At 41.8% G+C, this 15,634-nt stretch overlaps 1 protein-coding gene across 11 annotated transcripts in view; it reads left to right on the forward strand.

The window, feature by feature from the left end:
• The first annotated feature begins 469 nt into the window (after positions 1 to 469).
• Positions 470 to 15,634, forward strand: part of LOC138761898 (contactin-associated protein-like 5) — a 1,131,905-nt gene continuing 1,116,740 nt past the window's right edge. For 3 of the 11 annotated variants that reach the window (XM_069934835.1, XM_069934832.1, XM_069934834.1), the window contains exon 1: positions 470 to 897. In XM_069934835.1, the coding sequence (XP_069790936.1) occupies positions 738 to 897 (160 nt within the window). In that variant the 5' untranslated portion in view covers positions 470 to 737. The remainder of the gene's footprint in view (positions 898 to 15,634) is intronic. The other 8 variants (XM_069934824.1, XM_069934828.1, XM_069934823.1 and 5 more) reach the window with 6 other exon arrangements.

A 15,634-nucleotide genomic window follows, 5' to 3' on the forward strand; every position in this document is an offset into this window, starting at 1 on the left:
GCCTTCTGTTTACACACACTCACTTTACTCTAAACGCATCAAACATTGTAGTTGATCCGATGTGAAAGCCCGTAAATGCACTTTGAATAGTCCGGTCACGTGGAGAAGAAAAGTTTGGAGAGATCTGGGGATGGGAGAGGTCGAACGAGTTGGGCCGAAGGGCCAGTTAGAACAGGGATTGACAAGCAGGATGAAGGGTAGCTCCCCCCATATTCCAGAAATGTGTGTATTGGGAGCTCCAGGTTTAATGTCTCATTGGAAAATCGGCACCCACGTCCGAGCGGCCGGGGGACCAAGGACTCTGCCGAACCACAAATCACAGGCTTGGAGCGGCATGGGGGGCAATTGTCCCAATTATTATATCTCCCCCCCCTCCCCCATCGACAAACTTACAACCGCTGTGCTGTGGACGTTGCTGCGTGGATCCCCCCCCCCCCCCCCAACCTCGCCTGCAGAAGAAACTTATGGGTTAAATTTGGTGCCAAGCGTCAGAGAGCGACAGGGCTCCTTCCTTGGGAGGGAAGTAAAACTTGTGTGAAAGTGAGCGAGAGCTCGGCTCCCCCGCAGTGTTGAGCAGAGCCGTGTCTGCTACTAACTCCCTGGACCCCCCCCACCCACCCACCTTTTCCTTGCACTGTCTGGTGCATTGGAGAGGTGCTGCGCCGTGTTGTGTGACTCCGGGGCAGGCGGACGTGTGTCGGCGTGAGCAAGCGAAGCGAGCAGCCCCGGTTGAGGCGATGTGCAGACGCGGTCCGACCTGGTGCGCAGCGGAGAGGTCTCCTGGTTCACCTCTCCCGCCGTCTGCTTTCAAGATGGACTCGTTCACTGGCGTCCGGCTTTACTTCGCTCTCTCCTTGACCGCCAGCCTCTGGTTGAACATCGCGACGGCTTATTCCCGTAAGTCCCTTGATGGTGTTCACACAGCGCAGGAAGCAAAGGACCCCGTCTCCGAGTGGGGTAGAGTTTTCCCCCTATGAAGAGTTGGGTGGATGCATTGCTTCAACCGGTTGACGGGCGCAGCAACTTGGCTCCCAGCGCAGCCCTTCTCGGGCGGGGGGCGGGGGGTCTCCTGGTGGTCCGAGGTGATTTGCGAGACTCGCCTGTGCAGTTGGCAAAATTTAAAATAAAAGTGCTTTCTCGCCGGTGACTGGTATTATTGCCCACCCGGCGTTTGAGTTTGGGCGAAGATACAAAGCCAACAAGTTGAACGGAATACTGGGGTAAGGGGCTGCCCCATCCTCCCTCTCCAAGGACACTCACCCGCTGTCCTGGCTGACGTTGCAGAGAACAAGACGGGCTTTAATAAATAAAGCCACTTGGCTACTCGCGCTGGAATTGTATCCGCCGGTTGAGGCAGTCGCCCCCGACCAGAGGGGCTGCGGGGCTTAGCTATGTTCCTGGTTCTCTTCCTAATCTCGCAACACATTGTGTTTTTGGTCCGGACTGCCACTGTTGGTTCAGAAACTCTAGAATGGTGTAATTAAATGGCCGTGATCGGTTGCTAATTTATTGCTGTCTCTTTGAAAGATTCCTGAAGGCATGAGGTTGATCAATTGCCAACTGTAAATGTATTTAGTAGGTAAGCTGATGGTACCCGAATCTGGGGGGAGATCATGTCTGTCGGCAGAATACAATGGGGTTCGTCACGGTGGTTCTCAACCGTCTTTCCCACTTAAGTCATCCCTTACTAACCACAGAGCACCTTTAAAAGGAAAAAGGTTGAGAATCAGAGTGTAACTGGGTGCTTGGTTTGTTGTGATAGATTCTAGACTGAAGGATATTTATGACTGATAGGTCAAAGTAATTTATCTTCAGCAAAATATTTTCGAAGTGTTGGAGTCGGGGTGTGATGTCAAGGTTATTTGAAGTCGAGGTTATAAGTTATGGTTCCACAAACAAGAGATCATTTATCTTAATCCCTTGGGAGAAGACCATTGGGAAGAAAGCTGTGGCAAACTCTCCCAATGGCCTTTGGAAAGGTATAGTGGGATCTTTTTGTGTTCCTGTGAGGGTGGGCAAGATGGCAAGACTTTGGTTTGATACTCCAGCTTTCATCTGACTTTGGGAGTCTATGTGGAGTTTCACTCGCCCACTTCTTCCGGAGTTTGAGATGAGCAGAGGAGTGTGGAAAATGTACTGAAAGAGGGTGTTAAAGGCAGAAGTCCTCATTGCATTTAAAATGCTTGGATGTGTATTGATTGAAAAAGGCTGGATAGAGTGGAAGTGGAAAGAATGTTTCCAGTAGTGGGAGAGACGGACCAGAGAACAAAGCCTCAAATTCAAAGAACATCCCTTTAGAATAGACATGAGAGAAAAGCAGCCTCTATCCTTAAGGACCCCACCACCCAGACCATGCTCTCTTCACTTTGCTTTCATCAGGAAAAAGATACAGGAGCCTGAAGACGAGCACTCAGCGGCAGAAGGACAGCTTCTTTCCCTCTGTTATCAGATTCCTGAATGAACAATGAACCACATACTTTGTCTTTTTCTTGCACTATTTTTATTTATTTGGTAAGGTGGTTTATATAAATGCTTGGACTGTGATGCTGCCACAAAACAACACATTTCATGACCTGTTCATGACAATAAATTCCGATTCTGAAATTTCTTCAGCCCGAGGGCAGTGAATCTGTGGAATTCATAACCACAGATGGCTGAGGAGTCCAAGTGATTAGGTGGATTTAAAGCAGAGATTGGTGGGCTCTTGATTAGTTAGGATGCCAAAGGTTATGGGGAGAAGGCAGGACAATGGGGTTGAAAGGAAAAAACATCAAGTATGAGTTAGACTGGAGCAGACTTGATGGGCTAAATAGCCTAATTCTGTTCCTAGGTTTTATGGGCCACAACCTACGTGAGGAAACACTTTAATTTTCAATACGAGTTTTGTGCTGTTACAAAGATGCCCAGTGATAGCTTGAGGAAAAACTCTTCATCTTCAGGGTGGCACAGATAGCATAGTGTCTAGCACAAGACTGTTATAGCACCAGCGATGGAAGTTCAAATCCAGTGCTGTCTAAGGAGTTTGAACGTTCTCCCTGTGTCTGTGGTTTTCTCCAGGTGTTTCGCTTTCATTCAGAACATGCTAGAGTTTTTGGCCAATTGGGTGTAATTGGGCAGCATGGGCTCATGGGTCAAAAGAGCCTGTTATTGTGCTGCATGTCTAAATTTAAAAAAAATATATTAAATTTTCCTGGTCATGTCAGAACCTTCTGGACCTCTGAGTTTTCCATGTTTGGGGAACTCCTCTCTATTAGAACTGGCAACTTCTGCCTGCCATTGTGCTGTTCAGACTTTCTCAATCCATTCATTTAATTTGGTTGCTAGATAAGTCCCACTGCCTCGATGTTTACAAGATATTACAGGGACAAAGAAGCTTAACATGTTTGCCACGAACCCATTTGGTCTTGCCCCATCAGAGATCTACTTTTTGTTCTTTCCATCCCTCTCTGCTTGTTTCTCTAACTTTACCAACTTAGATGAAGGATTCTGCAAGCATCAACTGCTTCTCTTTCCACAGATGCTCCTTGATCTACTGGGTGTTTCCAGCACCTTCTGTTATTTCAGATTTAAAGTGTCTGCAGATTTTGATTAGTTTTTACTAGTATCTAAGTCTTTTGAACAACTGACTATCCATGACAATTGACTCAAGTAGGTATAAGTAAAAACACAATGCTGGAGAAATTCAGCTGGTCAAACAGTGGACTTTGTGCAGCAAAGATAAAGATACAGAACCAATGTTTTGGTTTGAGCCCTTCATCAAGATATGTACCTTTATCTCTGCTACATTAAGTACACTGTTTGACCAGCTAAGTTTCTCCAGCTTTGTGTTTTTACTTCAACCACAGTGACTGCAGACTTTGATATTTTACTTCTGATTCCTGCAAAACTCTAGTTGGTATAATAGTTTTGAAACTGTCTATTCCCACTAGTTTTTCCAGAAGTTCTTTCTAAGATCTTGCACAAAATCAAAATTCAACTGTGTCACTGAAATTGGGCAGGATTTAAGATGGTCCCAGGAGTTCTTGACCTGTGCAATATCCAATCCCCTGAACCCATTGCAGTTCTCACTTATAATTAGTTAATATGTGTTGGAAACAGCTGGACAATTTAGGGATAATTGCAAAATGTTACGATTAGCAACCCAGCTGGGCTTCAGTGTCTCGACTTTGTCTAATCTGAACTGACTTAATGTACATCAAATACAGCCACAGAAATAAGCATTTGGAAGTAAAAGAAGTTCTATTTCTGATTATATGACTGTCTAATGATCCTTGAATGGTATAAAAATTGCGACGGTTTATATGCCAAGGTACTTGTCATGCCTCAAAATACTAATGGTAATGATTAAATCATCTTGCTTCCAATCTACTTGATCCAATGCAGGCTTGTTGAGGGTCTATACTACCAAGACCAACAGATAGATGAATCTCTTTATGGACCAAATGCAGGCAAATGGGACTAGCCCAGAAAGCTAACTTGCTTAACATGGACAAGGTACGTCAAAGAGCCTGTTCCATGCTGTTAACTGATGATAATAAGGTAAATCCTGATGTCAAACAGATGGACCAAATGGCATGTTTCTGTCTTATTGTGTTGATGCACTTGAATAGGTCTTCCAGATCCCCTGGAGATAATTTCAGAGCTTTTCTAACAGATGGTCTATAATTTCGTAAAGGACTATGCACAAGTTTTGTGTAGGACTAACACTTCCCGATAGATGATCCAAATGCAGTCACTTGCAGGTGCAAAAAGATTTGCTGGAGTTGTTAGCATTGACTGCCTACTGAAAATGAAGGTGAATGGTTAACTCTTGCTGTCGAATGCTTAACCAAAATCTCTCAATAATTTTCAATTCCACTGTAAAGGGCCTTGTTAATGCAGGCAGATTGGAACACCTGCTTCTGGATTCACTCTCAAATAACAATGGGCAGTGTGACTACAACCATGAATGAACACATGGCCAGAATGTGAGGGCAAAAAATAATGGAGCCTGGAGGAAAACTTTGGCAAGCCTATGAAATTTGCTTTTCCTAGAGGGTGGTTAATCTGTAGAATTCACTGCTCATTGAGGCAGTGGAGGCTACCTCAGTAAATGTATTTAAGACAAGGTTGGATAGATTTTTACACAGTAGGGAAATTAAGAGATATGGGGAAAAGGGAGGTAGGTAGAGATTAGCCTATGATCAGATCAGCTGTGATCTCATTGAATGGTGGAGCAGGCTTGATGAGCTGGATGGCCTACTCCTATTTCTTGTATTCTTGTATGAAATGTCTTCTTAAATGGCCCAAGTAATTAAGGATTATGCTAGGGGAATGAATGGCCTTATTAGTTGAAATGCCTTCCAGGTGGAATAAAAATAAAGGGAGAGTTGAGAGGGATTTAAGCATTAAGATAAATATTTTAACAAGGAAATGATTTGGGTCAGTCAACATGGGACCATAGATGAACAAGACTTCATATGTCAAGGACAGAATGGTTCAATGGTTTAATGGAATTAAGAAGGCAGACTGGACTATGGGGGAGTTGATATGTAGAGATGTCAGATTTGGATAAAGGTTTCAGCAGCTAAGGGGATGCCAATCCAGAGCAGAGCAATGATGTGAAGAGATGGAAGCAGGTGATTTTGGAGATGGTTTAATGGTTATAATGCAGTTACTGCCTTACGACTTGAGAAAGGGGTGATGTTCAGCTGCTAACCATCCTGTCTCGTTAAACTGGAAATTGTCTATGCTCCAGAATGAGTACTGTAAGTGGATGGAGACGGTCACTTAGGTTCAAGTTTATTATCATATGACTGTAGACAACCAGATGAAACCGTGCTTTCCCAGACCATGTATGCACACATACACAGAAAATAATCACATGAGTATTCATTTTAATTTGTATCTTTACATATATTATCTTTATCTCAATTATTTACTCAGTTGCAGGATACTGTTCACCAAGCTATATGCCATCTGGGCAGTCCTGATTATGATTTGGTCTTCCACCCACGTGATGGTTGTGAGTCAAAGCTACTGGGTGCTGGATAGCAAGGGTGCTTAATTATTCTTTGAGCCCTATTTAAACAATGCTCTGGGTAAATGCTGTCAATACAGGAAATATTCTTGTGGTCTTCAAGGCCATTTTGACGATGCTCTGTGTTGACTTCCGTTTGATGCTTTGCAGCTGCCACACAATGTTGCAATCAGACAGGACACTCTTAATTGAGCTCCTGTAAAAAGTTGCCAAGATGAGGACTAGAAGCCTTTCCCTTCTCAACCTCCTTAGAAAGCCTGTACTAATGAGAAGTTGTTTTGGGTCCAGGCTGCTTATCAGTTGAGGACTGCATCTTTTTTTGAGTTTCAGGTTCTGAAAGTATGCAATGAATGAGTTTGCCTTGAAGCTGTGGCAAGTCATGATATTTCAATGTGCATCATCTCTAAGACCTTTTACAGATATTTTCAGAGCATGTGGAGCAATATCTGCTGAGAGCTGGTGTCTAAAGTACTGTCTCATTGCACCAGTGAGCTGGCATGTAATGTGCAAAGCACTGCTAAATACAGATTTGCAATGAATCAATCCATGAAGTTTCTGTGCATATTACATAGGGTTTTGGTCTTAATATTTTTGAATTCTCCTTTTACTGCAGATATAGTAAACTGTCAACCCTGGACTTCAGAATTTTCAGTGAGGACATTTCAAAAATGTTTAAATTTAGACATACAGCGCAATAACGGATCCTTCCACCCCATGAACCCGTGCTGCCCAATTACATCCAATTAATCTACAACCCTCCCCCATACGTTTTGAAGAGTGGGAGGAAACCTGAGCACCCAGAGGAAACCAACACAGATACAGGGATAATGTTATTGGATGCAATCTTCAAAGGAACTGCTCACGTTAATCATCTGAGACTCTCGTATTCATGAAACAATATTTAGTTATTTGTACAACTTGTCCTGCATACGTATTGTATGTCTGCATTTCTCAGTTCGACTTGATATTTTGAGCTTATGGCAATATGCGCTTGAATTTCCTGTTGGATATCTTTGTGTTCGCATCCACAACAATGTTCAAGGTACTTAGTTTGTATTAGATCCTTTGAAGTAAAAGATAAAAAATTTGAAGCTAGGCATAATACTCATCAATATGTTTAAAGCATCTAGTCGTGCTTGCTTTTTAATTTTTTATGTGACTCATACTGATGCTGTCAAAATGCATTCAACAAAGCATAAAAGGCAGGCCAGCTCTTACTGAGTGTTAATTAAAATGTTTCTTAAAAAAAAAAAAAAAAAATATTTATTAAAAATATTGCCGACTTCTCAAGGTTTTGTGCTTAATTTTACAACCATTGGAAATTTCTGTTTATGGCTCATTAACCTCAAGGTAAAGTCGTTGTAATCAGCAATGATGTTTCTCAGTGCCAGAGCTGTTGGATGGATAATAGGTTTCTGCACTCTGGCGTGCATGTTGGTAGCTTATAATTCTGTAAGTGGGAATCCTCAAATTCAATCATACTAAGAGTGAAATGCTGGGTTTTTCATGCAGGGCATTCACAGGGACCTACTATTTTCAATAAAGATGGGGATGAAGCTATGTTTAAATGAGAATTTACTTCATGCTGCCTTGCATAAAAATTCAGGAAAACTTATTTTATTCTAAGTTGGTGCACGGTCGATGAGAAGGACAAAAAATGAGACCCATTTGTGTAGCACCTTTCACAACATCTGATTCTAAAGTGCACTACAGCTGGCGAAGTCCTAAGGAAACACACCATCGGTCTGTGCCCAAGATGGGGGCGACTATTGATCGACAGCAGCCACGAGGGGCTGAAGACTCCAAAAAAGTGGAGGATGCCATAGGATGGGAAGATGGTGCACCATCTGAGAGAGAGAAGCAGAGGAGACGACCTGCAGGGATGGTGACCATGGCGGCGGGCAAGTGAAGGGGCTCTGCGGCTCCAGGACCATTGTGTGCGGCTGCAGAAGCACTAGAAGTGAATCTACGGACACTCAGGGACTCTCTTTTGCTTCTCTCTCCCTGATTGACTGTAAGAGGCACTCAGGCAAATCCTGCCGCTGGTGAATCTGTCTACCTTACAGCAGACAAAAAAAAAGAAATTCATGTAATATCACACTGTTTTATGACTATGACAATAAATTGAATCTTGAGCTAGTTTCCATGCAGCAAGTCCCCACAAACATGTTAATTACCTGAAGATCAGTTTTAATGAAGCATCTGAAGAATTTTTCCTGGTTAGGATGCCAGGGGGAACTCCTTCACTTCATCCAAAATAGGGCTACTTAATGTTATTTTCTTTTAAACATTAATCTCTCAAAGCAGCCAAGCTTAACATCTTATCTGAAGGCAATGTTTCTGACAAGGCAGCATTCCTACACTGGTATCAGAACAAAGTTTTACTCTTTGTACCCCAGAGTGGGATTTAAGTTTGATTTCTTGGACAGAAGTGATCATACAGAATGAAGCAACAAGTATTATTGGTAAATGATCTATAATTAAACTCTGGATAAAATGGTTCTGTTTGATGAGCCTTCTTCACTTCACTGCAGTTTAGAATTTGTCATATTTTTAACAGGACCTTTTCATCAAAGCACCTAATTCACCGGCGAATAATAAACACTTTATTATGGATAATGATAGTTGAGTCAGTAAATTGAGCCTATCACTCCTCGGTTGATGGAATAGCAGATCAATGACAAGTGAGCAGTATAGTCACCAGGCTGTTCTTGAACTCTCGTATGCACCATCTTCTGCCGTCTCTGGAGTGCTATTCCCTGTGCTCTCTGAGTTACAATCAGTATGCTGGTAGTGTGCCTTGAAGTATGATTGGTGGAATATTTGGAGGATTATGGTGCTTTCCACATAAATATGATGTCTTTTAATGCCCACTTGTGCCCAATAACATTTTGGTCTATGCAGTTACCATATATATCTGTAAAGCAAAAAGGAGATATGTTAATTAATATTAACTTTCAACCTGGACACTGTCTTCATCTAGTATTTTTTTTTCTGGATATTGTACCTCTTGCATATTTGATTAACAAAAGTTTCTTGAAGATTTTACAAGTGGAAAAGTTGTGAAATTTCCACTTTGTGGGGAAGGGATCAAAATTGCTGGGCTGCACTGATCTTCCCGATCAGATCTCAAAATCCAGCTCAACATTTTGTGTTAATTTCTTTTGTGTTAAATATGGATCCTACTTTGGGCTGATGTTAATAAATCACAACATCTTATTCATGGAGAAATGGGGGAATATTATGTGTCCCCTCCCTGTCCCTAAAAGCCCCTCGTCTCCATCAAAGTCTGTATGCCAATATTCTGTAGCTGATATCGTTACAACTGACATGTACATTAATGCTTCTTGAAAGATTTTACGAAGAGGCAATTTGATGTCTACATCACAGCAATCAAAGCTGTATAATCACTTCTTCTGTCTACCTCCCAAGGATAGTTCTGTGCTGCACAAGTGCCACTCTCTTGCCTATTGTGAGATATCTTCATTCATGGGATGTGATGAATGTATTGCTGATTTTCCCCTTCTACCCCCCCCCCCCCCCCCAGATTGAAGAGGCAGTCAAGAGACATCCACATTGGTGCTCCTGAAGTGGGTATGTACAACAGATTGAGTAAGGATGGGAGATTTCCTTCCCAGAAATGTATCATTGAAACAGATGTGTTCAAGGACATTCAAGTAATTTTGTGGCCATCCTTGCTGATGTGGTTCTTTCAAATTCCCCATTTATTTGTCTTCTTGAATGTGCACTTCCCTGATGCCTCAGTGGGACACATACTAACAGCAGACTAGTAATGACCACACAAAGCTACTGCATTAACAGCTATCTTGTGATATCTCAAAATCAACTAGTACTGAGGTAGTCTGATGCCCCTCTATATATAGTCATATAGACCACTGTGTAGAACAGAGAATATAGCACAGCACAGGGCTTTCAGTCCATGTTTATGTGCCCAACTTGATACCCAAGTTAAACTAATACTCCACTGTTTCCGTATGATCCATATCCCTCCATTCCCTGCATGATCATGTGTCTATCTGGAAACCTTTGAGATGCTTCCATTGTATCTGCTTCCACCATTGCAGTCGTTCCATTCATCCACCACTCTATCTTTTTTAAGAAAAAATGTCCTACACATCTCTTTTACATTTCCATCCTGTCAGCTAAATACTGCAGGAGTTTTCAAATAAGGTCAAATGGGCATGCCCAAAGTTGTCCCTGCCAAATGTTAGATGTTCAGTCATGGAGTAGTGTGGCACAGAAATAGATTCTACAGCCCACCAAGTTCACGCTGACTATTGCCTTGCACTTTTACCTCTCCTACACATTCTACCATTCCCTTCCACACTAGCACCAATTTACTGCGGCCAACTTAATCTACAAACTTGCACGTCATTGGGATGCGAAAGGAAACCGGAGCACTTGGAGGAAACCCATGTGGTCACAGAACATGCAAACTCCACATTGACAGCACTCAATGAATGGATTGTCATTGCTGTTGTATGGGAATGGTTCCATTCTCTACTAGCTTCATCACTGTGCCACATGGCGCTCCAGTGCGCAAGGGCTACGGCAGGCTGTGGTGGAAGAATCTCCTGATCTCTCCTTGAAGAACTAAAATGGAAACATTTTTTTCTCCTGAATTCTGCCTATTTTAAGCCGTTTCATGCAACGTTCAGCACAACGCTGATGCAGTACCAGTGACTCAGGTTCAAGTCTGTAAGGAGTTTGTACGTTCTCACCTTGTCTGCATGGGTTTCTTCCAGGTGCTCGGGTTTACTCCCACCCTCCAAAACATACCAAGTTGTAGGTTAATTTGGTGTAATTGGGTGGCATCAAGGAGCAATGGTGGCATAGGAAAATTGGATGAATGTTGAAAAGAGTAGTTTATTAAAGTAAGGAGGAGTGAAGTAATAGAGAAGCTTTGAAACCAAGAATGACAACAATAAAATTGATGTATTGGAAGCAGAGGTCCAAAGAACAAATTTGTTAATGTTGTATAGCTGCTGATGGTATCAGTTGTCATTGTCTTGTATTTACCATTGTCTCCATGCTATTTCTGTGCTGTGATGTGGAAACTTGGTGAGTGAGTGGCAAGAGATAAACATTTGGCTCAGCGTTAGCTGAAGTTCCCCAATTCATTCTGATTTTCTAGTTGAAAGGGAACTAGGCTGAATCTCTGTGTATGGAAACGAGCACAATTTTAATGTTGTCAGACTTTGGGGAGCAGAGATTCATTTGTATGTGGTCTTTTGTGTTCAGCACAACTCTGAACAATTTCTGGATGGGCGCTTGTGCCCTTGGTTTTTAAGCTTCGTCCCCTGTCCTCACAGTCTGCATTTTTTAATTGTTGATGGTTCTGATGAGCTTTGAGAGCTGGGTTAAGCAGATGTTAGCAAATTAAGGTGTTAATTTACGCTGACTCTCTGCTATAAATTTTCTGCTTTAGATCTACTCAGGCAGGAGAGGAAACATGAAAAAAAAATTAAAGCATAGAATAATTAATTTCCTTCATTACCTTTAGCTAAACAACTTGAAGTTTACTTATTGTGTTGATCTACACAAGTTGTGTTGTGCGTGGAGAATCTTAATACACAGGCCACAGGTGGACTAAAAATATTGTACTTTTTTTAATGTGAAGAATGTCATGAATAACAACTTCAGGAAATCCCACTTAAGTATTTAAACCATGTCCACTTTATTTAGGGAACATTGCATTAGCTTAATTAAACAGCAGGTTCCCACTTTAGCAATTTTTTTTTAAAGTTGGAAGATAGACAGTTGTTATAGCCTGACATGTTCAGTGAATGAACCTCACTCAACTGCTTGATGATGTCTGCATAAACGTGCAGCTCGCGTCACACTTGGCGTGTTAATTGGAAATTCAGCATTCATTTGCAATCTTTGCTCCGTCAGTAACTTCAACTGCAATGTTAAATCAGACTGGTTAAATCGCACTACTGGTTAGTTCACATATGGTCTCGACGTGTTTTGCTGCAATAAATGCCCTTGCCAACAATATTGTAAATGCTCACCAAAACATGATTTAAAGATGACAAAAACTGCAAAAGCAGATGACGATGGATTCTTGTGGAGAGCAGAGAGGGAGGAATGGATAATTTTAGATGCTTTTGTACTTGAGGTCAGTCTTGCAGTGTGTGCTGCCAATATTAAGGAAGCAGTGCAATTTTTCCCTTTAATTATGAAGAATAAAGTTATTAACTACAAGACACTTTTTGGTGATTTGTCTTCATGTTATGCAGGAAAAATATTTTGCACATATGTATTGCATGGCTATGCTTTAGTAATCTCTAAAGCAATTTCCAGAAGATGTGCTTGGCCTTTGTTTCTATCAAAAATGCAGTCTGACTGTCGAGCCCTCTGATTGTTTTAATTATTGATGTGACTGAAATCATTGGGCACGTTCTCTATCATGAATTGTCCTGGAAAGAGTGGTGCAGACCTTTTTTTTTCCTTTGAAGTTGTATTTGTAATTCTTTGGTGAAGATGCTCCCAAGGTGGTGTTGGCTCGGAGAGTTCTATTAAAAGCTGAGCAGCAGATGGTGTGTGATTTAGAAGGGAGCCTGCAGGTGGCAGTGTCCTCATGACTGGTGTTTTTGGTGCTGGAAGTGCCAGTAGACTGACTAAAGCATGCAATGGGTAATAGAATTAGAGATTTATACTGTAGTTGTACAGCACAGAATGCGGCCCTTCATCCCAGCCATCAATGTTGACCAAGTTTCCTACCTCAGCAAGTCCCATTTGCCTGTGTTTGGTCCATATTCCTAAACCTTTCCTCTCGTCCAAATTATATTTTTTTAAATGTTGTAATTGTATGAGTCCCACCAGTTCCACTGGCAGCTTGTTCCATATAAACATCACCTTCTGTTGAAAACTTTCCCATTCATATGTCCTTTAACTTTTTTTTTAACCCTTTCGCCTTAAACCAATGCCCTCTAATTCTTGGCTCCCCTCTCTGAGGAAAAGAACTGCAACCATCCATCTTGTCTCTTCCCCTAATGACTTTGTAAATCTCCAGAAGGTAATCCCTCAGTTTCCTTTGCTCCAGGGAAAACAGTCCCAACCAATCTAATCTGTCCTTTTATTCAGCGTTCTGGGCAGAGTAATATACTTGTGGTCTTATCTGCAACCACTGTTGCTGAATCACATGATTATTATAGGATGGTAACTAAAAATGCACGTCATACTCTAGTTTCACCATTGTCTTGCAACAAAAGTGCCTAATTCTTGTATGGCAGCCCCCTCAACTTCAGGTAATGGAATTTCACCATTGCAGAATTCAAAAATCACTCCCCAACAAGATGTGGGATAAAATCCCCTCTCACAGAATTTACACAAAGGAAATGAGGATGTTTTTAATTGGTGTTTCTCAACTAATGCACAGATGATGTGATTCCTTCATGGAAAGTTGGTAAATGGACTGTTTTCTAGAAAGACTATCCACTTGCCCCCCATTTACTGCCATAAAGCTGGTATCATCTGTACTCAGTGCCCACCGATGAGGGTAAGCATACCATAGCTCATATTCACAACCCTGTTTCTCTTCCTCTCTTGACTGTTCACTCCTGCTCCCTCACAAGAGCATAACATGGGCAGACCACTCAGACCTTCCAACATAGCTTTGGCCAAATTTAACTGCATCTGCCTGCGCCGGATCCATATCCCTCCATTCCCCACATATTCATGTGTCCATCTAGAAGCCACTTGAATAACCACCAATTATATCTGGTTCTACTACTTTTTCCAGTCAACTACCACTTTAAAGGAGATGTGAATGGCTTTTTTTTAAACTCTCCCCCTTTTACTGCAAATGCATGTGCTTTTTCATCTTGTGGGGGGGTGGGGGAAGATTTGACCTCTATCCTGGGAAAAGATTCCAATAGCTTACCTTACCTGCCAATTATATGTGCTTATTACTTGCCACTTTCAGGGAAATGTGTAATTTGTGCCCTAAGCTCTCTTCATTTTACTACACTCCCCAGGGGCATTCATTTACTATTCAAGCTTGGGTTCGATGGCCCAAATACATCACTTTGAGCTTGTTTGAGCTAAATTCCAACTGCTGTTGCTTTGCCCACTTTCCCAGTTGATCTATATCCTTTTGAGACCTTTACCATTCACTCTGCCATTGATTTACAGATAAAGTATCTGCAGACTTGCTCACCATACAAGTAACATTCTCATTTAAATTGTTACTATGGATGGCAAAGAACAAAGCACTGATCCCTATGACACATCATCAGTCACATGCCTCCAATCTAAAGATCAATTTTCCATGACCACCTTTTGATTGCTACACCAAGCCAATTTTGCTATTTCTCCCTGGATCCCATATGATCTAACTTTCTGGATTAGCCTACCACGTGGGACATTGTCAAAATCATTGGAAATTATGCACAAGATCTCTGCTACCTTGCACTTGTCAATTCTTGGCCATCTCTTGCAAAGACTCAATCAAATTTGTGAGACATAATTTCTCATGTGCAAAACCATGGTATTCATCCTTAATCAGTCCTCTCTCCATGTGTAGAGAGATCCGGTCTGTTAGAATCCCCACCAGTAACTTTACCACCACTGATGTTTGGCTCTCCAACTTGTATTCACCTGATTTGTTTTTGAAGCCCTTATTCAATAGAAGTGCAACATTAGCCATCCTCCAGTCTTCTCTCTCCCATGGGCAAGAAAGAAACTAAAATCTTTGCCAGAGCTCTATCAATTTCTACCCTGGCATTCCACAACATGGGAAGCTCGAATAGCATAACCATGGTTTGAATCTGGTGCTATCTGTAAGGAGTTTGTTCATTCTCTCTGATGTGTGGGTTTCCTTCAGGTGCTCCAGTTTCCTTCCGCCCTCTAAAATATACTAGGGTTTAAGGTCACTTTGGTTTAATTGGGTGGCATGGGCTCGTGCGCCAAAAGAGCCAGTTTCCATGATTTATGTCTAAATTAAAATAATTTTGTCGATCATGTGAGGGCAAGAGGGAATTAAATGGGTGGGGGATGCACTAAGCTAATTTCTAGGGCAAGAGATGTGTTGTGCCAGAAACAGGTAGAGGATTGGATATCTTTTCAGTTGAGAAGAATGAGGGTTGGTCTTATAAAACTTGCAAGATCTTGAAGGGGTGTGAGGGAGTAAATGTTTCAGCTAATGGGAGAATTTTGAACAAAGGGGTTAGACATTTAAAACGGAAGTACATGGAACTTCCTCACTCATGGTGGTGAATCTCTGGAATTCTCTCCCCAAAGGTTTGCAGAAGAGGATATGGATTAATTTTGAAAGACTAGGCAATTTGGGGCAATGGAGAATTGACACAGAAGAAGAAATGAGCTAGGGCAGATCAGTGTTCATCATATTGAATAGTGGGACAAGGTCAAAGGCTGAGGGGAGACCTGATAAAGTGTCATAAAATTATGAGAGGCACAGATCGATTAACCAGAATATTTTCCCAGTGTTTTTTTTTAAAGTCAAATTATTTTCCCGAAGTTAAAAACAGACGTCTAAAGTGAAAGGGGGAAATTTTCAAGGAGATGTGTATGGCAAGATTTTCTTAGAGCCAGTTTCCTGGATTGGGCTGCCTGGTACAGTGATGCAAG

This window comes from Narcine bancroftii, chromosome 4, assembly GCF_036971445.1.
Source record: "Narcine bancroftii isolate sNarBan1 chromosome 4, sNarBan1.hap1, whole genome shotgun sequence".
Lineage (NCBI taxonomy): Eukaryota > Metazoa > Chordata > Chondrichthyes > Torpediniformes > Narcinidae > Narcine > Narcine bancroftii.